Source organism: Sturnira hondurensis, unplaced genomic scaffold (assembly GCF_014824575.4).
Source record: "Sturnira hondurensis isolate 20B ecotype Veracruz unplaced genomic scaffold, ASM1482457v3 Scaffold0014302, whole genome shotgun sequence".
In the NCBI taxonomy this organism is placed as follows: Eukaryota; Metazoa; Chordata; class Mammalia; order Chiroptera; family Phyllostomidae; genus Sturnira; species Sturnira hondurensis.
Window position 1 is genome coordinate 6,549,872 of NW_028086933.1, and position 26,219 is coordinate 6,576,090.

Below are 26,219 nucleotides of genomic sequence, written 5' to 3' on the forward strand. Positions count from 1 at the left end.
ATGTCAGGGAGGAACTGTCTGATCTGCCTGGCTGGGTTCAAGCGCTCACCAGTTTTCCCCAGGTCAGCAGGAGACAGTATGAGCAGTAACAACGGGTAAGAGTTAAAACGAAATGGAATCCAGGTGCCCTTAGGAAGCAGCCTAGGGTGTGAATGTGAGGTGTTTGCTGAACAGCAAAAATATCCACTTCAATTGAGAGGCAGCCAGGAAGCTTCTCATTTCAGCATTCACTGAATATTTATGGAGCACTCACTGTGCGCTCTTCTCAGAACTGTGAGCACAGTAGATGAAGTCGTTCCCCTCAGTGAACCCACGTTTTCAATGATAGTCATGGTTGGTGGATTGTTTGGTGGTGTGGAGAACATTCTGCAATCGTGCAGGCAGGAAGTGATTCCATGGTTTAGGCAGCCACTGTGAGAGCTCTCAAAAAAAGACAGATTTTTAGGAGGTGTGTCTGTTTCTCATCCCTAGAAGATTTGAAACTAAAGCTGACTGGCCATTTATTGGAAATGTTATGGAAGGATTGCATCAATTATGTGGGAGACTGAGAGCAACCTTAGGTTTCTTTCCGCTCCAAGTTCAATAAATTGATGAGAGCACAACAGTGAAGTTGTCATTGGGAAGCAGAGACTTGGGATGAGAGAATCCAAGCAACATGATCCTCGGGAAGGAAACCTTGCATGTTGGCAACAGAGCCCTCCATAGGTTCCCTTGAGTAGAATTCTCACTTGGAGAACCAGGTGGGCACCTCAGCTTTTGCTGTGCCTGCAAGTCCCAGCCACCACACCTACTTGCCTGCTACTTGTACTTGGCCTTCTGTCCTAGCATGTATGACCTGTCTGGGCTCCTATCTAGGGCCATACTCTTCATGTGTACACTAGATCCTTCCGTTCTTGCCAGCTCTGGGTCATCACTGAGCCTTTCTCCTCCTGTTATAATTTTTCTCTCCAGTTAGCATTTTCATATGTAATTCTGCTTTCATAAAAAAATCCTATCTTTGTTCCCTGTCTTCGTCTAGCTACTGCCTCATTTCTCTGTCCCCCTTTATGATTAAAATCTCCTAAAGAGTTGCTCCTACTCACTGTCCAAGCCTCTCCTCCCCTCCCCTTCCCTCCCTCATGAGCCCTCTCCGAACAGGCGTTCTCCCTTCTCACCTGACCACCACTGCAGTTGCAGGGGCAGAGCCGCTGCATTGCTAAACCCGATAGTGGATTCTTGGCCTGGCATTTGACACATTGGATCATCTCCTTTTCTTCACTTCTGGGACACTGGTCTCCTGAGATTTTCTTCCTACCTTGTTAGCTACTCTTTCTCATTCTCTTGGCCAGTCCTTTCTCATCTCTCCAGCTTCTAAATGTCAGCATACCTCTGAGCTCAGTCCTCAGATGACATCCCATTTCTATCTTTTCTTCTTCCCTGGTCATTTCCTCTAGTCTCATGGATTTAAAAAACCTCTCAATATGTTGAAGACTCCCAAAATATATTGAAAATTCCCATATTTATATTTCTATTCAGACATTTTCCCCAGAACCCAGGCATGCATATCCAATAACCTACTCACAATCTCCATTTGCGTGGTAAGATAGGCAATGTTGTTGCCACATCCGTATTTCGTCAGAACTCGCATTTCCGTGCATTGTGATCTAACATGCCTATGACTTTGCTGAAGAACGTTCTCTGTCTGCTAGAGTCTATATGGTGTACTTGGCCCATGTGTGGAGCTAAGTTAACACTAGGAGTGCCCTTCAACCAGAGATGAGTGGAATTGATGGGTAAAAGTTCCAGCTCCCTCACCTTTAGGGACCTCTGTTCTGAGTTATATTCTATTTCCCACAGTTTTCCAGGGAGACTGAGCTCCATTTACCCACGGTGCCTGCTGCCCTGGCAATGGACGCTACAGGGGCCCTTTCCTATGCTTCTCTCACTTCTCCAGTTCCCTATATGTTCCCTGGGATTATCTCCCAAATAATCTATTTGCATTCAAATACATGTCTCAGGGGCTGCTGATGGGAAAACCCAAACTAAGACAGATGTCAGATTGGTAAGTCAACTAACATGTCCTGAACTAAGCTCAAGATCTTTATTCCAACCTGTCCTTCCCATGGTCTTGCCTGTCTCAGTAAAAGGCTAATTCTTCCAGTTACTTGTCAAAAACCTGGATGGTTAGTTTTCTTCTCATACCTCATACACAGTTAGTCAGCCTGTCTACCTCCAAAATTCGGCGTTTTTCTCCTCAGGATTTCCCTTCTGGTAAGGCATGCTATTCAACGTTGTTTAAATTGTCCCCAGACAAGCAATGCAGTTGTGTGAGGAGAGGATTGTTCACTTGGTTTGCCTGCTGTTGTGCCCTCGGTGCCCAGAAGAGAGTCTGGAACATAGCGAACCCGCAGAAATATTTGTAGAACGAGTCGCATGGATGCAGAAGAAAACAATGAATGAGAAAAGGCTTTGGGGATGAAAGGCTAAGAGACACTGCATGAAATGCTTGAAGACGATGAATCTACTTTTTGCCAAACCAAACATCTTTGTTTGTTATTAAGAAATTTATATAGTTAGAAAAAATAGTCCTCTGGGGATTTCAAATACCCACAGTTTACACTGTCAGATCCTAACACAGTGAGATGCTATGTTGCCAAGACAGGGCGATGAAATGACTAATGGATTATTTTTAATGATGAAGTCTGCCTCTCCCCACCTCTGCCATCCCAACAGTTTTACATGGGCGGCTTCACGAGAACACACCTATTAAGGTATTTTGAAAGCAAATTTGCAATTGCCAGAATCACTCTGAATATGTGAATTACTGCCAGGGTCAGTAAGTGACCTGTCCTGGTGACCCTGATGATGAACAGAGGGCAGCCACGGAGGCAGAGTGTCAGAGAGGTGAGGTCAGCCTGCTGAGTTCAGTCCCAGCTTCATTGCTCACTGACAGCATGACCGCGGGCAAGGTTACGTGGCCTCTTTAACTTCAGATTTTTCACTTAAAATAGGGTCCATGGCAGTGCCTATCTAATGAGGTCATTATGAGGGTTAAGTGAGCTACTACGAGCAGAATTCAGAGCAGAGTGCCTGGCACACAGTCAGAAAGTGTGAAATATCCTTCTCTGGTTGGTCTATGTATTTACCTGCCGTATGGCCTGGACTACACTGAAAGTTCCGAGACAAAAGCTGTGCCTTCTCACAGCCTCATTATTATGTTCGTGTAATGCTTTACACATTCCATGTTCAGAATGGCGCCTCTGTAATCAGAAGAAGGGTGTATTATTATCCTGATTTCACGAAGGAAGCACAGAAAGTTTCCCTGTAATAGTGATTTTTCAGCCAGGCCGGGATGTGGCAAAGGAGCTTGCTGGGAGGATTTTGTCACCCTACACATACCCACCAAAGATTCTGAATCACTGTCACAAGAAGCCACTCTTGCTAATGGGGCGGAAAGAGGAAAGGGATGGGATTGCATCCGCAGGTTGGGCACACCCTGTTCAGTGGTGTTTCCCAGGTTTATGTCACAAGTAAACCTTCGCTCTCCACTCACACGGTCCCTCCCAGATGGACAGGCAGTGTCACCTGTGCAGCTTTGGCCACGTCCTGTCTGTTCCTTCAGATCTTTGTAACCACCGAGACCCCCCCTGCTCTGCTTTGGACAGACAGGTTGGTATTTGGAGTACAAGCCTGGAGTAGGGTTGGAGTAGGGTTTGGAGTAGGGTTTCTCTTCTTTGTCCAGCCTTGTGTTTTCTGCATGCAGGGGGGCAGAATCAGGGTAAAGTCACACACATGGTTCCAGGACACTCTGAAAAGGAACTGTGGTTGGTCGCAGGGCCACTGTCCCCAAGGTAGGTGTAGGGCTCGGCCCCTTTGGTATTCCAGGAACAGAGGTAGCTGGAATCTGAGAGAACCGTTAGGGCATTTAAGGAAGGGGAGAGCCTTGTTTAGGTAGGCATGATGGCTATGCAGAGGAAGCATTGAAGGTGGAGGGAAAATGCTGTCCATTTCTTGTCAGATTTCCTCTAGAACACCAGTGTGAAAAACAGTGGTCTGGAGTTGAGGGAGGAAGTTGGAGTGAAGGGGGGCAGAGAATACAGAGGAGCACGTAGGTTACGAGTAATCAACATGAGTGATGAATGGACGTGATTTATACGTAAGACAGGGGTTGAACTCTCAGATTATTCAGTACTATAATATTTTTCTTCAAAATCTGAAGATCATAGTTTTTTATAGTTAAGTAGAGAAAATGTTGTCATGGCATAGCGGTGTCTCCAGATACTTGGTCAACTATGGGTGGAGTATATCCCCCATGAAGGCAACCTCCTGGGAAGCGAGGCTGTGTTCACAGTAAAGCCCAGGAGGGTGCACGGTGCCAGATGCCTGGTATGCTTGTTGAATCTCTAAATTGCTGCTTTAAAACGAGCATGAGGCCCAAGCAAAAAAAAATATTTTTAAACCTTTATTGTATTTTTCCATTACCAGTTACCCCCCTCACACCGTCTGCCCCCGCAGCCACCGTACTGTCATCCATGTCCATCCGTCCTTTCTCCCTCCACCCCTAACCTCCCTCACCCCGAGCTGCCATCTCCTCTCCATCTACGAGTCTGCCTCTATTTTTCCTCGTTAGTTCCGTTTGTTCATTAAATTCCACATGTGAGTGAGATCATATGGTATTTGTCTTTGACTGGCTTATTTCACATAGCATAATGTTCTCCGGGTCCATCCATATCCGGTATGGAAAAGAAGATAATATTTCATTATAACAAATTCAACAGCGCTATTCAATGGTTTTCTCCCAGTCTGGCATTTGTTGCCTTGTTCTGCTTCCATTGTGGTGATGGGAGACTTGTTAATTTGCTGAGGCTGGAATTTAAAAGACCTACTTCTAGTTCATTCAGATCCAGTCTGGCCATTTGGTTTGGCGAAAGGTTTTAAATATTCCCAAGTACTGGTTTTCTAGTCGGTCGAAGGATTATAACACCCACACAGTGTGCCTTATCTCTCAGATGCTAGTGCTGATCAAATGAAATAACAAATGTAACAAAGACTAGGAAACCATTAACATACCTTAGCTATTATAACACTTGATGTATACTGGGGGTTTTTTCCCAAAGGAAGGAATTTACTATACAGTCAGATACTATTTTGAGGGGCAAGTGTGCAAACCTTGATTGCCAAGCGCCGGAGGCTCTGTGAGGCCCCGTGACTGGTTGCTGAAGTGTTCTTCAAAACTTGGTGGCAGTACATGGCTTCGTACTTAGGAACACACTGATCTTAAATGCCGGGGCTCTTAGGGTAATTGTCAGTATTTCTTAGTCTGAGGAAAGTTTCCTTCCATAAATCAGCATCATACACTTTTGTAGACCCAATAGTTAAGCATCAGATCATGATTAGCATTAAGACAAAGTATCTTGAATGGGGAGCAGGGCAGGGAGGAGTTCAGCCTTTCCTTTTTCCTGCCATTCTGGCACATACAGTAACTCAGGGCATGTGGGCGTTGGCTTGCGGGAAAGGGTCAGTCCTACTGTCTGTTGTCATAGATTTGAGGGTCTGATCTTAGAAACTTAAACTTTGTTATTAAATTTTCAGAAGGATATAATGCAATATAAATGATAAAGGTACTTATTAAAATATTTATAAAATTGGGTATTTAGTAGGTAGTTTGAAGAATAAGATTTAAAATATGAAGTAGTCCAAAGTAAATTATGTGTATGAGTTTTACATGGTAAGTGGAATTTCTTTGAAGATTTTATGTATTGCTTTTATGACCCATGACTATTTTTTTCATAAATTGATATTTGGGACCATAACTGCAGCTCATGCTACAGCTGGTGATTTTGTTTCAGGCACAGTTTCTGACCTCACTGTACCGACTTAGCAGGCAGATAACAATACCTACTTGATAGAAATGCAGTATTAAGTCAACCTTAATATATCCGGTGAGTATTCTTTTTAGTAGGTAAAAGAGAAGTTATATCATATGGTAGAAGGTAATAAGAAGGGAAAAATAGGCTAAGAGGGGTCAGGGGATGCTGGGGACAGGGATGGCCATTAAGGAAGGTTGTCTGGGTAGGACTCTCTAAGTCTGCAAAGTACTTGGTACCTATCAGGTGTACAGTAAAGGTTGCCATGTGCGTTTATGGGTAAATTTCCCCATGTTATGTGCAAATCCAAGTTTGTATGATCCATGGATGGATGGATGAATGAGCCTCATCCATGATAAAGATGTATAGGAGACAGGGCTACATTGTTTTTAATAAGATAATTGTAAAACATTTTTCTCTTTTTTTGTAAGCAGCAGTATTGGTATTTACAGCTATAATGTATTGAATACCAACTATACACATATACAAGGGTGGACAAAAATAAGTTTATAGTTGTAATACAGTAACTAATAATAATATAAGAATAAACTGTTTTGCATATTCACAACTGTCCATCTACTTTTACCCAGCCCTGAATATATTAATTAACCTCTTTGTATATGTTACATATTTTTATATACACCAACTTTTTTATTCCCTATAAAAGCCCTGTGAAAGAAAACAATTGTTGTCCTTATTTCAAAGACAAGGACACTGAGAAGTAAGAGGCTGAGTAACTTGCTCAAAATGAAGAGCTGGAAGGGGCGGGGCACCTTTTAAACCCAGACCTTAAACCCTGGAACCTGCGCACACAGCCGTGGTGCTCACTACCTCTGCATGTATATGAGGACATCTAGTTTGCTGAGGGATCGTAAACGTATCTAGCTTTTCTTGTTATCTCTGCTTCTTCTCAGTGAACAGTTTTCATGGGGTAAAGTACCAGCTTGCCCCTTAAAGGCGGCAGAGAAAAATCCATGGGTTCCTCAGCTAGTGCCGTGGCTCTCCAAATGCAGGGACTTCTCCTGCCCTCCCTGTCTCTCCACACCAGCTGCAGTGTGGGGGCCTTGTTTTCAGCAGTCTTTTGATGCTGAGGGAGCCCTGTCTCTCAGGAAATCCCGTCTTCTCCGCTGACTGGCGTAAATTAGAAAATCAAAAGCGTTTCTTCACCATTTCCATCAGAATTCGTGTCCCTGGGTAAGTGGAGTGGAAGTTGGAGCGATGACAAACCTGAAGTATAAGCATCGGAGTGTTCTGATGGGTGCTTTCTTGCTCATACTATCCAGTGGTGGAATCTCACTGAGATACAGAAAACAAATGCTACTCAGGGAGAGGTTGTGGTGAATGGGGCCAGCTCACTCCCGGCTCCAAACCACCGGGGACTGCTGAGATCAGCAGAGGAGTGGGGGAGACAGCAGTACATTATTTTTATTTTAGAACTTTCCCAAACTCCCTGGAACAAATTAAGCAAGTGGAATTAAATCCCACATTAAATTGTTCCAAACATTCTCTTCATAGTGACAGGTGGATAGATTAGACAACTTCCTGGATCATTTTTTATTTTAATTATTAGTATTTTTACAAAGGACCCCATTCTAACAGTGGTTTTGGCAAAATCACAGTGACTCTGGAACCTGCTTTTCCTTTTCTAATCAGTATGCATTTGCCTTCCTGTGATCTTAATGGACTTCACTGGGGTTCAGGGCCAGAATTCTGGAAGTACCCTTGAATTCACACAAGCAATCTGCTTGTTTAATTTGTACACCCTAATGAAATTCCATATATATAGTACATACTATATAGATTAAAATGTGATATGTCATTAACAACTTAGAACACAATTTTCTAAGAAATATTATAAAAACTGCCAAGTTGGGAGTCCATTCCATTTATCAGAGGATTTATTGGTACTACTAAGCTTTCTCATGCAGCAATGTCTCCCATCCAAGTACTAACTAGGCCCAACCCTGCTTAGCTTCCGAGATCAGACGAGATCGGGCACGTTCAGGGTGGTGTGGCCGTAGACTCATGCAGAAATGTCTTGCCTGCCCTCTTTCTCGGCCCCGGTGGCTGTGACTGAGGCTCTTGTGCACCCTCCCCCAGCCCCTGCCACCCTGTGAGTGCTGGTCTGTGCTGGGGAACAAGAAAAAGAAGGGCAGTGGGATTCATAAACTGGAAGAATCTGGGGGGATGGAAGTTCCCATTCATGAGCGAATCATATCAGTTCTTCTACATTTCTTTCCCTGTGTGATTTGGAAGTCAGAGCTAGCGGTAGTTTTAACCTTTAAAATGATGTAGCTTTTTGACACGGCCCTCAGATGTGGGACACGTGTTCTCCTTTCAGATCTGTCCTTCATCGTGTGCTCCCCATTTTTAACTTAGCTGCCGATATATTAAAAAATGGAGAGTTGCACCTAAAAACGTGCAGATTCACAAACTTCTTGAGATATTAGAAGACCCATCTACCATCTTGAGCTGGGTCGGCCCTGCCCCTTCGGGTGAAACCTATGCCTTTGGTCTGCAAGGCCTGTCCTTCCCACATCCAAACTTATTCCCCCCAGGAGAGCGAGGCTCATGCTTTCAGTCCTGGTTATGCTTTTACGGTTTTATATTCATGTGGCTGTTCTGCTGAAATATGCTTGTTCCCTTGCCGGTGAGTCATGTATTATTCACACGACAAACATTCCCAGGGCCGTGGCCTCAGGTGCACTTCTTGTCTGGCCCAGACCCCTGCTCAGTGTATATAATACAACTGAAAAGTTGCTGTTTTAAGGGTTAATGTAGTTAACTCCTGTTGGGGTCGTGCTTTGCAGATTCTCTCCAGAATAGCACAATAGTACAGAGACTACACATTTCACTTAGAAAATAACCGATACTGACTTCTTACAGTGTTATGAAAGTTAACCAGGAAAATAAATGCACAGGTCTTAGTACAATGCCTGGAATATATCATAAAGTGTCCGATTAATATCACTAGCATTACATACTTCTGTCTGTGTCAAACACATTAACTAGATAGCATTTCATGAAAACTTCGTCGTTTGACAGTTTGAAAGCTTTGGCATCTTAACTTGATTCTCTCAAAGAATACTAATCAGAATCTCCACTGAGTAATTGTTACTTATTCAATCATTAGGTCATTATTGACTGAATGTCAGGCAGTGTTCTAGGTATGAGGGGCACTGCAGTAACCAGCAGGCAGCTTCTTGTCTTGAAGGAGCTTTCATTCTGACAGGGAGACAGAGAGTAAACTGATAGAGATACATGCCAGTTCGCAGAGATAAGAGCTAGTAACAGAAGTAAAAGAGTCAGGAGCCAGGGTAATGGGTGGGGTGGACTGGAAGTGCTGGGGGGAGGGGTTCTGTTTTTTTTTTTGTTTTGTTTTTTAGCTAAAACATTTAGGATAGATGTCTCTGACAAGGTAACATCTGAAATGCTGTGATCAGTTAGCAGTGATGTATAAACCACTCAATGTCATCTGTTCAACTATTTATTCTTGGGTTTCTTTGAGACTTTTTTATTTTTGCAGAAACATTTCTGTAAATATGGAACGTGTTATCATAGCTGAATTTAATGAGCATGGTTTGAAACTATAGGGAGGAATATTTTAGGGAGGTGATGAACTTTGCAGGGGGAGAGCAAAGTCAAAGAAAGACCAATTAAAGAGGCAAGAAAATCAAGTGATTAATGGTTAAAGAAGTTCGAGAGGAAGTTATGGCTCTGGAGGACAGGCAGAACGATAAGCATTGGACAGCAGGAGGAAGACTATATATTCCAGCTCACCCTTGCCTGCGGTGAAGATAACTAATGACAAAGTGAAGTCAGCACTTCACTTTCCACACAAAAATGTTATCCACCTGAGTCAACTGAGGCTCATTTTTTTTCAATCCTGACTATCATTTAGGGTATGATATTTATAGGTTGTTACAGAGAAGTATGCTTATTTCTTTTCCTATGACTCACATATTGCTCAAAAGTTACTGGCTTCCTGAAACTTCAAAACTCCGAAGTCTCTTGTGGATACCTCTCCAGTAGTCACATTGACCTTGACAAAGCCACGGCTCCCATTATCCCCGGGCTAAGCAGTGCGTGCTGTTTCCAAACTCAGTTCTGTTCTGGTCAGTTCAGTAAGCACAGCTCAGGTATTGTGCTAAGTGAAAAAGGTGCAAAGTGGGTTAGGACACCTGTCCCTGACGATAACTGCTTGCTACCAAGACCGATCTTCTCTGCAAGAACCCTGCCATGTCCGTTCCACACCCTGGAGAGGCTTGAGGTGGGCTCACTTGGGCCTAGTTGATGGCTCTCCACCATGGAACTGCACTGAAGTTCCATGTGTAGAAAGTCCACTGTCTACCAAGGCCGGCTGGGGAACTAGAGGAAACACCCAGCTGACGGTCACAGCTTTGGCTGAGCTACCGCTGGTTGTGCCATGTGGAAATGACGGACTGGTTGTGCCAAAGCATATGATTGACTGCTTTGAAGAGGTGGATACTAGGCTTTCTATATGAAATCTCTCTATGTGAATCTTGGCAGTAATTTTTTTAAAAATTTAAATTCTTTGTAAGCTTCATGAACCTTTTAATGAAAGAAGATGTGAAACCCACTAAAGAGTGGTTTCACAAGTGGCTTTGAAACAAGTGAAAAAGCCACTTTTTCACTTGTGGCTTTGGACAAGTCGTTTTTTCTGTGCAGTTTATCAGGAAAACTGGTTCCTAATGTCGACGAGGACTCATCCAGGCCTAAGATTCCACATTTGCCTTTTGGAGGCATTCACAAGTCAATTCTGTCATGTGGCAAGGTCATGTGGCAATGGGACAGTGCCCGCCTCATCTACTTGGGCCCCCTTTAGTGTGGGAACAAAGCATCACACTCCCACCTTTCCGAACCATTAGTAAATATATTTTACCAATAGGGAGTAGGCGGCTCCTACATTCAACAGGTACTTAATGAGGCCTGGTTCTGTGCTGAGTTGCATCCCTTAGCTCTCTTCATGTGGAGAGGGAGGTTTGTGTTTTCTAACTCTGAGATGCAAAGTATTCCGTCCTGTGATGGGCTCCAGAAAAGGGCTCAGTAATGGTTAGCTTTCCTCTCCCCTTTCCTGAAGCTGCCCCTATAGAGGGTTTTTCCAGAACTCACTTGGCTCAAGTTTTTTCCTTCAGCCTAGGATTTGTTTTATCGAGCATCTACTATATTCCTGCTCTTGTTGTATCAATGAACAAGTCAGACAAGGTTCTGCTTTTACAAACTAAAATTCTAAGGGAGCAGAGAAGAAAGGGAGAAACAAATGATAAACCAATAAATGATGAATTTATCAGAGAGTGCTATGTAGAAATGAATGGTGACATGGTAGTTATTTCAGGCCTACTTTATTATTTTATTTTTTAAATATATTTTATCGATTATACCATTACAGTTGTTCTATCCCCCCACTCCGTTCCACCCTGCACACCCCCTCCCCCACCATTCCCCCCTTTAGTTTATGACCACGTGTCTCAAGTTCTTTAGATTATATATTTCTCCGACTATTCTTGCCCTCCCCCTATCTATTTTCTACCTACTGTCTATGCTATTTTCTGTGCCTTCTCCCCCCTTCTCCTCCTCCCACTCCCCTGTCACTAACCCTCCATGTGTTCTTCATTTCTATGGTTCCACTCCTGATCTAGCTGTCCTCTTGGTTTGCTTTCGTTTTAGGTGTGGTTGTTAATAGCTGTGAGTCTGCTGTCCTTTTACTGTTCATATTTTTTATCTTCTTTTGCTTAAATAAGTCCCTTTAGTATTTCTTAGATGGTCCCTTTAATATTTAATATAATAAGGGCTTGGTGATGATGAACTCCTTGAATTTGATCTTATCTGAGAAGCACTTTATCTGCCCTTCCATTCTAAATGAAAGCTTTGCTGGATAGAGCAGTCTTGGATGTAGGTCTTTGGATTTCATGACTTGGAATACTTCTTTCCAGCCCCTTCTTGCCTGTAAGGTCTCTTTTGAGAAATCTGCTGACAGTCTTATGGGTACTCCTTTGTAGGTGACTGTCCCCTTATCTTTTGCTGCTTCTAGGATTCTCTCCTTCATTTTAATCTTGGGCAATGTAATTATGATGTGCCTTGGTGTGTTCCTTCTTGGGTCCAACTTCTTTGGGACTCTCTGAGCTTCCTGGATTTCCTGGAAGTCTATTTCCTTTGCCAGACTGGGGAAGTTCTCCTTTATTATTTGTTCAAATAAGTTTTCCACTCGTGGCTGTTTCTTTTCCCCTTCTGGTACCCCTATAATTTGGATGTTGGAATGTTTAAAGATGTCCTGGAGGTTCCTAACCCTCTCCTCATTTTTTTGAATTCTTGTTACTTCACGTTTTTCTGTTTGGTCATTTCTTCCTTCTGGTCCACTCCCTTGATTTGAGTTCCAGTTTCCTTTCCATCACTATTGGTTTCCTCTGTGTTTCCCTTCATTTCAATTAGTTTAGCCTTAATTTGTTCCTCTAATTTGTGACTAAAATCAACCAGTTCTGTGAGCATCCTGGCACCAGTGTTTTGAACTGTGCATCTGAGAGGTTCGCTATTTCTTTTTCGCTTCGAGTTATCGGCTCTGGGGCTTTGAGTTCTTCTTGAGCCCTATTTTGGACTGTTCATGCCTGTTATGTATTTCAGGCCTACTTTAGATTGAGTGGCTAGGAAGGTCCATCTGAGGAGATGTTACCTATTCTTTAGCCTTTCTGATAAGAAATCAGCCATAGGGCTTTTAGGGAAAGAGCTTTCTAGGGAGTGGAAACAATAAATGCAAAGACCCTCGGGCAAGAATAAAATTAGTATTTGGAAGGATATAAAAGAAGCCAGTGTGGCTGGAGCATAATTGGGAGGAGAGGGCAAAGGTAATAGGTGATATCAGATCATTTGTTTAGGTGTAAATTTTTTTGATTATTTTATGCTCTATGTTTTCTTTCCCTCCCGTTGGAGTATAATTCCCTTAAAGAAGGGAATAGGTCTAATCTGTCTTTTGTCTCTTGTAGCACCCGGTTGCTTAGTTAAATAAGTATGGAGAGCTCATATTGCTTAGTGCAGCGAAGTAGAGCTACACTTCACTGTGGTTTGACTCAGGAGCCTTCAGAACGGGCTGCTTCTAACAGCCTGGGAGGCTGAAGGGGAGAATGTCTGTCCAACTGCCATTTCAGCAGTACCCACGTGAGGACAGATGATCTTCCCTTTCTTCCTAGTTCATCCCCATCCATGTGGTGTTTTGGCTGCACGCTGGGTTTGAGCCGGTAGCCAACAGACCTCCATCTGGTTTAGGAGATAAAGAAGCAGGGACGTGCACACAAATCTTTGTAATGAAACAGTCACCGCCACAAGATGGCCTTTCTCTACGAAGCCTGGCATTTTGATGAGGGGAGTGCTTTTTCTCCTCTCTGATAACCGGCTGCTGCCTCCCAACCCCCCTTCCCCCTCTGCGGCCTGAGAGAGATTAAACATGGTTGGAATGTGGGCCAAGAGTCATTAAGCGTTCTCACCCCTCAGCACAGAACACATGACATACGCCAGACCTTTCTGCAGAGCAGCCGGCCGTCATGTGACCTCCCCACTCGCTCTGTGCAGTCCCAGGGTTGAAGGAAAGGACACCACAGATAGGAACAATGTGTGATGGTATTTAGCTCGGCCCCCTTTTTGATTTCCTGGGGGGAAAATTCTTTCCGTAGAATGGAGAGGGCTTCACTGATTATATAACTTCTATACATTACAGACATGGAGAGGCGCTTGTGTTGCAGTGTGGGGCTCAACACAAGCCCCAGCACTCAAATTGCGGGTCTGTCCACATGGACTTCCGGGCTCCCGAGTCTAGAGTTGCTTCTTAATAACAATCACATTGATGAATTAAATTGCTCTCTTTCAAAAAAAAATGAAAACATACATTGTTCTTTTTGTCTCCTGAACTTTTGTTGATAAATGCGTTTTTATTTTTTCTCTTATTGTATTTTTTCCATTACCGTTTAGTCCCCTTCCACCCCTCTCTCCCTGCAGTCACTGCACTGTCATCCGTGTCCATGAGTCCTTTTTTCTTTTCGCTCCATCCCTCCACCCCCAACCCCTCCCCGCATCCTGGAGAACATTATGTAAGTGAAATGAGCCAGTCAGAGAAAGAAAAATGCCATACGATTTTACTCATAGGTGGAATCTAAGGAAGAAGCTGGACTAACAAGCAAAATAGAGACACTCACGCAGACAGAAAGCTGGTTGACATCTATGGCGGGGGCGGGTCATTGCATTTTCAGTTCCTCATATGAAACCAGTATTTGCTTTTCCCCCCAATGTATCCAAAGCATGTATAATTTCTTCCAAAGAATAGTTTTCTCAATAGTGTTTTCCACTCATGAAAGATAACCAGTTTTCTTTTAAAAATTATTCATTTAACAGGTCTTTTATAATGTGTGTGTGTGTGTTACAAACTCAGTGCCTGGAAAAAGGCTCTTAATTCCCTTTACTTGTGGATGGAGATCTGCCGTCCATAAGTCGAGCTCAGAATGAGAGCATAGTCATCAGGAGATTTCTGGAAACCTCAGTCGCTGTGTGCACCCACACACATTTTAACCCTACAGCAGGAGGTTGTTAAAGAAATTGGGTAAACTGATTTCTGACTGATAAAACACAATTTAGGAACTGCTAATTCCTGGATTGTGGGGTAAATGATTCTGCAGAACTAAGTAAGTTTTATTCCTCTATTTGTAACCTTTGGTTTCTTCCTTTTTGATGGTTTAAATAGATAATTTGTAATTATCTGTCAATATTATCTATTAAGTTGATCTATTTCTGCAACTTTTTTTTTACTCACAAGTGCTAAATAGAGTACATAAGTATTGAAAATGCAGAGAAGACTACCTATGCAAATTATCCCAGCCTTCTAATTCATCTTCAGAAATGTGTTTGGGCATCACATTTTCTGGATACCCACCTAGAGTAATGTGTCAATGTCAAGAATGCACAACTGTAAATTCATCATCTTTAAAGGTGGTGTTTTGGGGCCAGTCAGACCCCCCCCCCCCACACCGAGAATTCATTACATTTGCAAAATCTCAAGCCCTGATGGTACACCAGAGCAGACTCCTAGGCAGTTTCATCCAGCTCTGAATGGTTACTTTCCACGGAGCCTCTCTGAGAAGGAGGGGGAGGAAGCCATCACTTCATTCATATCAGCCCTGAATTTCACATGCTTCATGTTTATACATGAAATAATGCAGAAATATCCCACTGTTGAGTTCCTTCAGGCCACCCTGACCACAGCTTTGGTAGTCCAGAAATAACTCCACTTTCCTNGGTACACCACAGCAGACTCCTAGGCAGTTTCATCCAGCTCTGAATGGTTACTTTCCACGGAGCCCCTCTGAGAAGGAGGGGGAGGAAGCCATCACTTCATTCATATCAGCCCTGAATTTCACATGCTTCATGTTTATACATGAAATAATGCAGAAATATCCCACTGTTGAGTTCCTTCAGGCCACCCTGACCACAGCTTTGGTAGTCCAGAAATAACTCCACTTTCCTAATAGTACTTGGGTGCGTAAAAAAAAGTGTGCCTTGGTCATTACTGGACAGCACCTTTAGCATCTGTTAACTATAAAGTGTGCAGGTGTTGAGAACACATATGTACAGAAAGCTGAAGGCTGCGTGCTATCACACATCATTTCCTCTCTGGTATCTTTGTAGAATCTTCATTCTTCTGGCCTCATTTGCATATAGAGCCATTTGCAAAAGGGAGGAAGGAGGGAGGGTATATTGAGTCCATCTATTCCCTTTCTCCTGGAATACAGGATTTTGAAGGGGGTAAGGTAGTGGGGCTTGGGGAGTCAGGGGTATGTGAGGATGAGAGTAGGAGCCTGTGAACTCAGTGGGAGGAGCAGCCCCCCAAGGAAGAATATCCCAGACATTCAGCTCAAGAGGAATTTGTAACTAGTTTCTGTTGGGGAAAATCAAGCCTCTCGAGGGCTCAGGGAATTGGTCGTTCCCACCAATTTTTAGACTCTGTTGCTGTACTAAAAGTAACCCTGAGGTAGCTGCTGCTGTTCTTGCCTACGCAGAGTGTCCCGGGATTTTGAATGGCGTGGAGGCTTGGGGTCCAGGAGATGGACAGTAAGGGGAGGGGGTGACCTCCCTGACCACATTGCGTCTCTGACCCCAGGGGCCCCACCGGGGCCACCCAAAATCAAGTTTCTGCCAACAGCAAGGCTCTCCTGTCCAAACTAGGCCTCTAAACTTTTCTTTTATCCTTTATCTTGTTTGTTTCCCTGCTGATAAGGAATAAAATATGCCCTGATGAAGATATGGAAAATAATGAGAACAGCCAATCCCGATTACTGTGCTGTTTGAAAGCTCCCTTGTAGATTAGTTCATTTGCCCTCTGAAAAGTTCAGTGAGCTGCTTTTTCCATGTGTTCCTGTGAATAATGCCTGTGTCACAGTCTCAGCTTGAAAGGAGGGAAAACAAGAAAGAGCACACTTTGTTACTACAAGATTTCAGGAGTCACATCAGCGATAGAAACGCTGTCATTATTTTTTCCTTTTAAAAGGCACTTTATGTTTATGCCGAATATTGAACTGAGAATTATACAGAATCTAGGTCCTCAATATTTTGTCCTCAATATTTTGACAAGATTGAGAGTATCTTAATATTTTAAATTATTACATGAAAAGAAAGTGGTATTTTGCATTGTGTAAAGTTAATGGGTGAATGTGTCCTACGGGGGACATTTTTCAATCTCAGAAATCAGACAGCGTGTTAGTACACAGGACACTCCATTGCCTTGCAAAAGAACCATCCTAGGGACGCGGGCTCCAAACCGCTGGCAGATCAGGGGTTTGCAAACTGCCTCTGAAAAGCAGTGGATAGTGTTTTAGGATTTGTTGGCGGTAGAGTATCCTGCATATTCCAACAGAACTTTTTTTACAAGCCCTGAAATTTGAATTGCATAGTATTTCCATGTGCCGTCGAATATTATTATTCTTTTAATTCATTTCAGTCATTTAAAATCTGAAACCCAGTTTTAGCACACAGGCTGCAGCAGATCAGTTCTGGCCTTCAGGTCGCAGCGTGGAGACTCCCTGTTCTGGCTATCAGCAGCATCGCAGGACAAACACGACTCACAGTTCAGAAGTTGGTGTGTGGGTGGCCCATTTTCAGAATGGACAGGATGGGGGAGGGGCAGCTCTTCGAGCATTTGTCTGCTCCGTCTTGGAAGGATCTGTGGTGAAGTGGGATTTGAAACCGACTTCAGCACAGGCACAAAAACCCTCTCCCTCTTACTGGAAGTGGTTTTTGACTTTGAGGATTCTCTCTGCAATCTGCTGAACATGCAGATGCCACCACCTGCCCTGGGTTCCTCCGCGCCTCCTCCCACCTTCCTCAAACATGTGTCCTTTGGTTAGAGATTGCCGACAGGAAGACACGGCCAGCACAGAGCAGAAGGGCCAGCAGAGGATCTCACACACAGGGCCGGCCAGCAGCCTGTGGGCCCCAGCACTGGGCCACAGCCCCAGCACCAGCCATCCACACTGCCCAGATGTCATCTCCTGCTGCCAGAGACAACTTCACTGGCCAGTCCCACCTGGATGGTTCATGAATCAGGGCGGCTTCATGTGAGCAGACCCAAGGTCTTTGGTTCCGCCTACTCAGCACCCTGGACTGATGCAAAAGGCCGTCTAAACCATTACATATTTTAAAGGTCCAGGCAGAAGAGTTTTATGAGGCTTTCCTTTGAGCCAGTGGCCTTTTCTTGCACAGCCTAATGCAATTTTTTTTTCATCTGAGCCCTCCAATGATGAACACTGGAAGCAATGCTCACACCATCCTCTTCATAAGCATTGCCCTTCTTTGTTGAACAGTATTATTGTACCTTGGAAATTGCGAGCAGAATCTCATTTTACGAATTGAGTCACTATGTAAACACCCTCAGCCTCTTTGCTTATCAAAGGAATATTATCATGAATTCTAGGCACAGCAACATCATAGATTCACAATGCACCATCATAGAACAACTCTAGGCTTCCATTTCTTCGTCTTTAAAGTGATGGGCTTTGATTCAATGATTTCTGAGACAGTGATATACTCTACTGTTTATCTTTTGCGTAAAAATGTATTTTTACATAGTGGGTTTCCTTGAGGTAGGACACCACTTGTTCTTATGAAATGAGGTAGGAGATGGGAACATCGTATCCCACTATGGAGCATTTCATTTTTCAGTGGATTCACCAGACCTCGGGTTCTGGCTACACCAGCCCCCAATGTCAGCCCGTTCTGACCATGGAGGGATGTTTGCCTCTGTCCCTGCTTCTCCTTTTGCAGCTCCACTATCTGTGAGATGAGCAGTGATGGTCTGGGAAACAAAATGTCCTAGCCACGGGGAGGGTTGACACAATTGAAAGACACAATTGTGGGAACTATTATTATTATCATTTAGTAAAATTACAGAGTTTTTTTTTTCTGAAAAGCCCCACAGAAAGGCTGAATCAATAGTGATTATTTTTCCTAGGGAATAGAAGGCTGGAGGGGAGGGGGATGGCTCAACGATGGTTTCGAATACATGCAAGATGATATCCAGCTGTTCTGTTTTCTCATTGAACACAGAAGATTAAAAAATTGGTGGGAGGGGTCTAAATTAGATGTGAGGAAGCCATGCCTTGCCAGTAAGCATGATTCAACACCAACATGAATTCCTTAGGGGAGTCCAGGGGGAGAGGGGGTTTTGATGACCTGCCTGGAGCCAGATATCTTGCTTTCTGATTTCCATTGTGGGCACCAGGGGCTACCTATGGGATCCGAGCAGTAGATCCACGGGTCTACTCCCAGCACTCTGAGAGAACCAGGCATGGCTAACACCAGACGTGAAAGACAGCCTTGAAGACAACAAGAAATGTGTCAAGTCACTGGAAGGAGGTCTGCAACCCCAGAGGAAAGAGCTAGTCCTGGGGATGCAGCCAGGGATTTGATTGGAGAAGAGTTTGCTCAGTTGGGCAGCACTGGGCCTGGGGATGGTGAGGATTTCTTAGGCCAGCCTCACCTTCTCCAGAGCTTCAGCGGATGGGACCTTCCCCCATCCAACTCTGCCCCTGCACATATGGTGTCTGCAGCAGGCGGATCAGACTTGCTGTGGTCCACGGGTGACTCTGGCTACATCCCACTGTGTCCGTCCAGAAACAGGCTTCCTGGTTTTTCCTGCCAAAGCCTAGTTTCCAGCATATACTGGGTCCTTACCCAATATGGGGTAGCTGTATAACTTACGTAATGAATGCAGGAAAGAGGGAAGAGGAAGGGGTACAGTCCATAGTGAGCAAACTTCTCCAGGCACTTCAAAGCAGTGCAGGACACTGCCAGAGTGTCACGCCTCTCTTGGTTGTCTCATGCCCTGCAGCGATATCACACTCCCTTGGGAGTCACTAGCACTATGGTCAGAAGCACAGGCTTGAGGACACAGGCCCAAATTTAAATGCCTCTGGGCAGCCAGGTATGTAATGTCAAAGGGTAGAGCAGACCATGGTGGACAGCAGGGACCTCTGGGAGCTGAGGTGGGAAGCTATCGCTCAGCACTGGGAGACTGGGGCCCAACAGAAACATGGGCTCAGAGTGAGCAGTTCCTTGCATTATTAATAAAATAAAATAAACAAATGAAACAAAACAGGAACTCTAGACTTGGTATGAAATCTCACAATTTTTAAGTGTTGGCAACAGAACATATATTTTAAAACACAATGAGGACCAAAAACCACCTGTATTTGCTATTTGCTGCACATGTGTGACCTTCCCTTTAGAATCATAGAATTAAAGTCAAGTCCTTACTACTTGCTAGCTGGTGACCTTAGCACATTAGTTAACCTTCCTGAACATTATTTTTTATCTCACAAATGTAGAGATAAAGATTACTTTACTAAAGAAAAGCCCAGCCCTGGCTGGTATAGTTCAATGGATTGAGCGTGGGCCTGCGAACCAGAGGATCACAGTTCGATTCCCAGTCAGAGCACATGCCTAGATTGCAGGCCAGTTCCCAGCAGGGGACACATAAGAGGCAACCATACATTGATATTTCTCTCCCTCTCTCCTTCCCTTCCCTTCTAAAGATAAATAAATAAAATCTTAAAGAAAAGCCTAGCATACTTGTGAGGACTAAACAAAAATGTGTAATAAATTGTTATAATACCTTGCATATAGAGTACTTAATACTGTATTTTTCAGACTATAAGACATACTCTCCCCCCAAATTTGAGAGGAATAATGGTTGTTAATGCTGTTGTTGAGTTCTGTTTATACTTACATTAGTAAAATATTATGGTATTTATGTTACTAAATATTTTACCACATTTTTGCTTCAAAATTTTTTTTCTATTTCCCCCTCTAAAACCTAGGTGGGTCTATTGGTCCAAAAATACAGTAACTATTTAATAATATATTAACATGTGATTATATTATTAGATTGAACAATATGAAATTGGTGGTATACATCTGGATTTGACCCATGGAAATGGCAATTTTATATGAGTTCAACATAATATTCTTAATATATAATCATACTCCATAGACATTATTTTTATTACTATTAATATTAAGCTTAGCCACACACTTCCTAAACAACTATTGTTGATGCCCCTTTCTGGCTGTATTTTCCCTAGAGTTCTTATATTGTTGATCAAACCCCATAACTTATGCTTATAGATTGTAGTCTGTCTGTCCCACCCTGCTGGTGTGTCCCCAGGTCTGTCCAGAAAGAATCCACCCATTGTTAATATTCACAGGAATGGTTTATGCCACATTGGTGTAACCAAGAAGAGTGGGTTGGAATACATGTGCATGAACAATGATGAGTTCACTGTACTAGTCAGTGGGGGCAGTAGATGTTGCTGAGTGAGTGTGTGTACTGTGCGGCCATCATATTCAAAATGGCTGAGTGAGCAGAGCAAGGAATCTGCATCGCATTTTGCCTGAAGCCTGAATATTTCTCCATGGAAACTATTTGAATGATTCAGAAGGCCACAGCTATGGGCAAATGTGATTGGCAGCTTCATCATCACAACATGCCTGCTCATGCATCGTATCTCGTGCAGAGTTTTTGGGTGAAACATCAAATCACCCAGATAATCAGCCCTCCTCCTACAGCCCAGATTTGTTGCCTGGCCACTTCTGGCTTTCCTCAAAAGTAAAATCACCTTTGAAAGGGAAATGATTTCAGATTGTAGATGAGATTCAGGAAAATACAAGGGGGGGCAGCTGATGGCAGTTGGCCCATCAGCTGCCCCGTCATGTGAGGCCACAGGGTACATACTTTGAAGGGGACTGAGGCATCATTGTTCTATGTACAGTGTTTCTTGTATCTTCAATAAATCCCTATTTTTCACATTACATATTTGGATACCTTCTGGACAGATCTCATATGCTTCATCGAGTTAGGGATTTTTCTCTGTTTTGTTTGCCTTTCTCTGCCTACCCCACCACAGCACCTAACAGAGCACACACATAGTAGGCTCTCTGTAAATCTGTGTTGAACAAAGGGACTTACACACTGGCCATCCCAGAGTTTAATTCAGCCCACCACAGACACTTTACTCGAAACCTTGCAGGTTTGAGGGAGCAATTGGTTAGTACCATTCTAAATACAACACACATACAATTTATTATGACAGTGAGTTTTTCAGGACTTTGACTCTTGAATTCAAGTATGAGACTAGTAAAAAGTTTCCTAAGTATTATATACCCCAAAATCTGAATAACTGAATTCAATTCAAATAAACAAACAACAAACCAGATGTATTCAATGACATTTTTTCTGGAATTTTGTATAGTGCTAGATATTTATTTTTTTTAAATATCAATTGTATTTGCCCTCAGATAGAAGGTAATCGGCTTCATAAGACAGTTCTCATTGGCAGTATTTTCACTGTGTGTGTGCAAACATACATTCATTCTATAGTAAAGCTAATGTAGTGAAAGAAATTCAGTTTAAAAAGCCCACTCGTAAAGGGCAGGCCTGACTAGATTCCAGAAGCAGAGGAGAAAATGGTGGTATTGTCTTTGGAAGGAACGGCAGAGTAGCTGTGTACGGAGAAAAATGCTGATAAGCGCAATGACAAAAGCTGGTTTCATGAGTGATTCCCAGCAGCCAGGGTATGCTTCCAGCTGATTGCCCTGCTATTTTCGGTATTCCCCATATCATGACTAAATATGCTGAGCTTGACTGGAGGCCACAAATATGGTAAGTCGGTGGGGAATTCTGGGAGGTGCTACATTACTTGTGAGGCACCTTTCATACTCCCGTCTGCCCCCCGCCCCTTTAAAGAGTTCAGAAAATTCCGATCAGCTTCTACCTCTTTAGTAGGAGGTAGGGGAAACCTTTACATTTTCCAAGGCAGATATTTTTAGACTCAATGCTCAGTCCAAAGTGTTAACTAATTGAGTTATCAGGTTTCATACTTGGCCACACAGAATGGCAGTGGATGAGGGAGAGAGCTGCCCAGAACAAGTAAGCATTTACAGTTTCGGCATGAAATGCTTTTTCCTTATAGAAGTGCCACTTTGTTGTGGATAGTCTTCCTTTTAAAAATGTTTGGTGCCGGATAGGAAGGAAGCTAGCCTGTCTGCACCATGGATCGCCTGATTCAGAGTGTGGGGGACCACGGGCTGTCCTTTCTTTCTGTTTTGCCCAGATCTGGATTCTAGGTATGTTTTGCCTCTGATGTCATTTGGAGTGTGCTCAGCCCAGGCCTGTCTTAAGAGGATGCTTAATGAAATGCAAACAGATGGTGAGTGATTTGGGGTGCAGGAAGGGCCTCATGGACCCAAGAATGTCAGAAGGTTTAAGTCTTCCCTCTTCTCTTAAGAGAAATCTGTGGGCTTTAAAACTCAGCTTCTCCTGGTACATTAATTGTGAGGGGAAATGTGGAATTTTAGAATTGACGGGGAGAGCACCATACAGTTAAAATCTGTTTTGGAAATTCATGTAGATAGTGGATGGAAGAGGTAATTAGAGGTTGCAGAATGTACTTTTATTTCCATTTTGATAGGCTTGCACATAGATATAAATATATCATCTTGTTTGTAATTTTAAAGGACCTGCACAGTAAGCCGTGATCCCCTTAAGGATTACTACATGGGAAATAGGAGGAAATACTTGCTTTATAGTTATAAAATTTTGAGTGTGTTTCTAAGGGGTTAATGGAATACTGTTTAGGTTATGGCATAGTTCAAGATTTTATGTGATCTTCTGTTTCTGTCTTTTAGGTTAGTAACTAAGAGAATACACATGTGCTGTGTATAGTATTTGTTATTAACACAATACAGTAAATCTTGACCATAATGAATATTTCCTTCCCTAAGCAAAATTTAGTGAAATGGTCATAGTGACTAGGAGGAGACACAAGAAATGAGAACATTGGTGATAGGTCTAACATCAGATAGTCAGGCATACTCAAATTTTTGAGAAAAGAACTTATTTCCAAATGAAAAGCAATAGTTTTGGACTTAAAGGGATTCAGTTTTAATCTTTGTATTCTTAGAGACAGGGTAATCTTTTAGCAAAGAATATTCTTTCATGACCTTTCCAGAAAGTTGCTGTATTCCAGAGTAGACACTTACGAGATTTTAATCTGAGATTTTGCAAACATTCTGTGTGCCTTGGAGAAAGGCCTTTGCAGGTTTAACTTTGAGATTCATAAATGATAAAAGTATTGTTTATGAATCCCAAGACATTAACTATAACTTATTAGTAATATAGGGAGATAACTCCTGAAAATCACATGATGGCGCTCTAAGAATAATCGACTAACCTACCCAAAACTCTGAGCTGTGTTGAAGGTTGAATTTTGGGTGTGCGTTTTGTTCTATTAGCTGTGGGACCCCAAACTTTAATACCTATAATCATACTGACATCTGCTGATTGCCTAGCATGGCTTGACTTTGAGAAATACTAATTGCTAGAAAGTTTGGAGCCAAGTGTAGATATAACAAATCTTACAGAATGTACCTGACAAGCTTTGGCTTTTTATCAGTTAACGAGTTAATTAAAAAAATATCTGGGATATGAAAATAAAGCTCAAATAAAAGCAGACCCTGTTGTTTCTGCCTCATGTCAGAATATATCAACTAAATGGTGAACGCATTTGCTCTCAGCCCATCTGTGCAGCGTTTTCTGTTTCAGTGGGCCTGCTGTTTAAAAAACGTGTAATAAAATGACAGACTGAATTTGAAATTCTCCTGCCCTGAGCAGTGACTCTGGAAGGGCAGTGACCCGACACATCACACAGAAGTCCCGTCACAATAGAGTAGCATGTACTACTGCTGTGCTGGCTTGAGTCGGACAATGAATAAGAATTATTCATCTCCTGGTTTCATCTCTGGCGTGAATGGACGTCTGAACAGTCTGCCTGCCTGAGCTGAACTATGGATAAAATCCTTGCAAAGAGGGTATAGTAGATAATTACATTTTCACAAATCATCATTCATACCTCCTACTGCTTCTGTTTGGTGTGTGGTTTCTCTAGTATTGTTTAGAGATTTCCTGTAGGTTAGCTTAGTCTGTTTTGGAAGAAACTTTCAGTGATTTGACAACTTGTTAGTGTGAAACATTTGCTGGACATACCTTCTAGAAGGGTAGATGCGAGTGAATCTTTGTCAGTTTTAGAGACTGTCATGGGTTGTTAAGAATCAAGTCTTTATGGAAGAACTAGTTCTGCCGTAAATGGTTGATGAAAAATTAACTCTCAACCTGGTATTCTTAAATAATGCTCATGGGAGAAAAAAAGCTAGACTCTAATATTGAGCAAAGCTCAAATTAATACAGTTTTAATGTGCATTTTTGAGGCAGCTAAAGATATGAACCTTCAATACATAGGAATTATTTTTAAATTTTTTAAGATTATTTTTGTTTGTAATAATAATACCAAATGGAAATCTCTGTAATAATAATACCAAATGGAATCTTTATAATACCAAATGGAAATCCTTGGTCTATTTTACCTTTTATCTTCCAATCAGGTGTATTCTATTTTATATGTCTGGTTTTCAATAATCAATTAATAAATGCATATTTAATTATTGGGAGAATTGCTAATTTTATTGTTGGTAATTTTTACTTGAGGATATTGGCACCAAGTAGGAAAATTTATATAGTTAAATTCAAGGAATCACTAAATTTGTCTTTTTGTTACTGAGACTACTTGTAATTTCCTTTGAAATGTAAAATTTTAATTCTGTAGTGTGATATTTACTTTTCAACTAACTTTGTTTCCTTCTATGTGAAAACACAAAAATACCACCTCCTCTCTGTTCTAAATTTGGATGATAATCAACTTTAAGCAGTATTTATAAGACAAAAGAGAATTAAAATCTAAGTATCATGACTTCTTGAACAGTCATGAGTCACAACGTGAAATGTATTTGCCAACTCTTTACCCCAATGCAAATATTTGTTATTTTTTTACTATTGTCTTCAGAATATATTGTAAAATCTAGTCATACAAATTAAAACATCTTCTAATTGGAGCACTAATAATTTTATTACTAGATTATATAATTTTAGGGTATACCAGGTAAATATCTACAGGTGATAATTAATCATTTATTAAACATAAATACCTAGAAAGAATTGAATTAATTCTTTTCTTCTAGGATGTACTTTTGACAAGTATATTAAATAAAGGTCTATGTAGACATTCATGATAGATACTCAATTCTAGAGAAGAATTTTGAGAAGTAAAAGGTTTTTTTCTTTGGTCAAGTGACAAGTGATGTGACCAATTTAAAAAGTATAAAAAGTCAATAATGTTTAAAATTGCTTTGCTTCAGTTTTATGTAATCTTGAATTCTTGATTATATTGTGCTCTGACTCAGCATTTTGTTATCTTACTGATTTACATTTTTCTGTAATTTAATGATTATTCTGTTATATTTTGAAAGTACTTGTGTCAATGAACAAAAATTTGCTTTGAATTCTGTAGTTTTTTTAAACATGGACTGTGTCTTAGTCATCGTTTGGTCTCCTGAGCCTGGCACATACCAAGCACTCAATAAATATTTGTTAGAATTTTACATCAAATCCTCATCCTTAAAGAATGCAGCCTGTCATAATTTTAAGCATCTCATCAAAAGAGTATTTGAATTCCATTGCAAGTAAATTCAATTGCAACTTGGTATTAATTATATAGCTGAAAATGAGCCAGAAATTTAACAGATTTGAGTTAAAATAACATTTAGCCTTCTGGCCACCAGTTAGTCTAATAATAAGAGACAATGGTTTAAAATATTTAAATATTTTAGAAATGTTTCAAACAGAAAAATGTACTAATTAACTTTCCATTTTAGTGACCAAAATGAGATTGTGTTCCAGTCCAGAAGTTTCCCAGAATACAGGCTTTGTATCTG

The 26,219-nt window shown here is 41.9% G+C and overlaps 1 protein-coding gene across 21 annotated transcripts in view; it reads left to right on the forward strand.

The window, feature by feature from the left end:
• The window catches only part of ANK3 (ankyrin 3), a 328,888-nt gene that overhangs the window by 59,144 nt on the left and 243,525 nt on the right, over window positions 1-26,219 (forward strand). Inside the window, exon 1 of one of the 21 annotated variants that reach the window (XM_037062722.1) lies at window positions 21,994-22,056. The exons of 17 other annotated variants lie outside the window; for them this stretch is intronic. In XM_037062722.1, the coding sequence (XP_036918617.1) occupies window positions 22,054-22,056 (3 nt within the window). In that variant the 5' untranslated portion in view covers window positions 21,994-22,053. Of the gene's footprint in view, window positions 1-21,993; window positions 22,057-22,206; window positions 22,324-22,528; window positions 22,604-24,105; window positions 24,264-26,219 lie in introns of those variants that run through there. 3 more of the 21 variants (XM_037062719.1, XM_037062721.1, XM_037062720.1) reach the window with 3 other exon arrangements.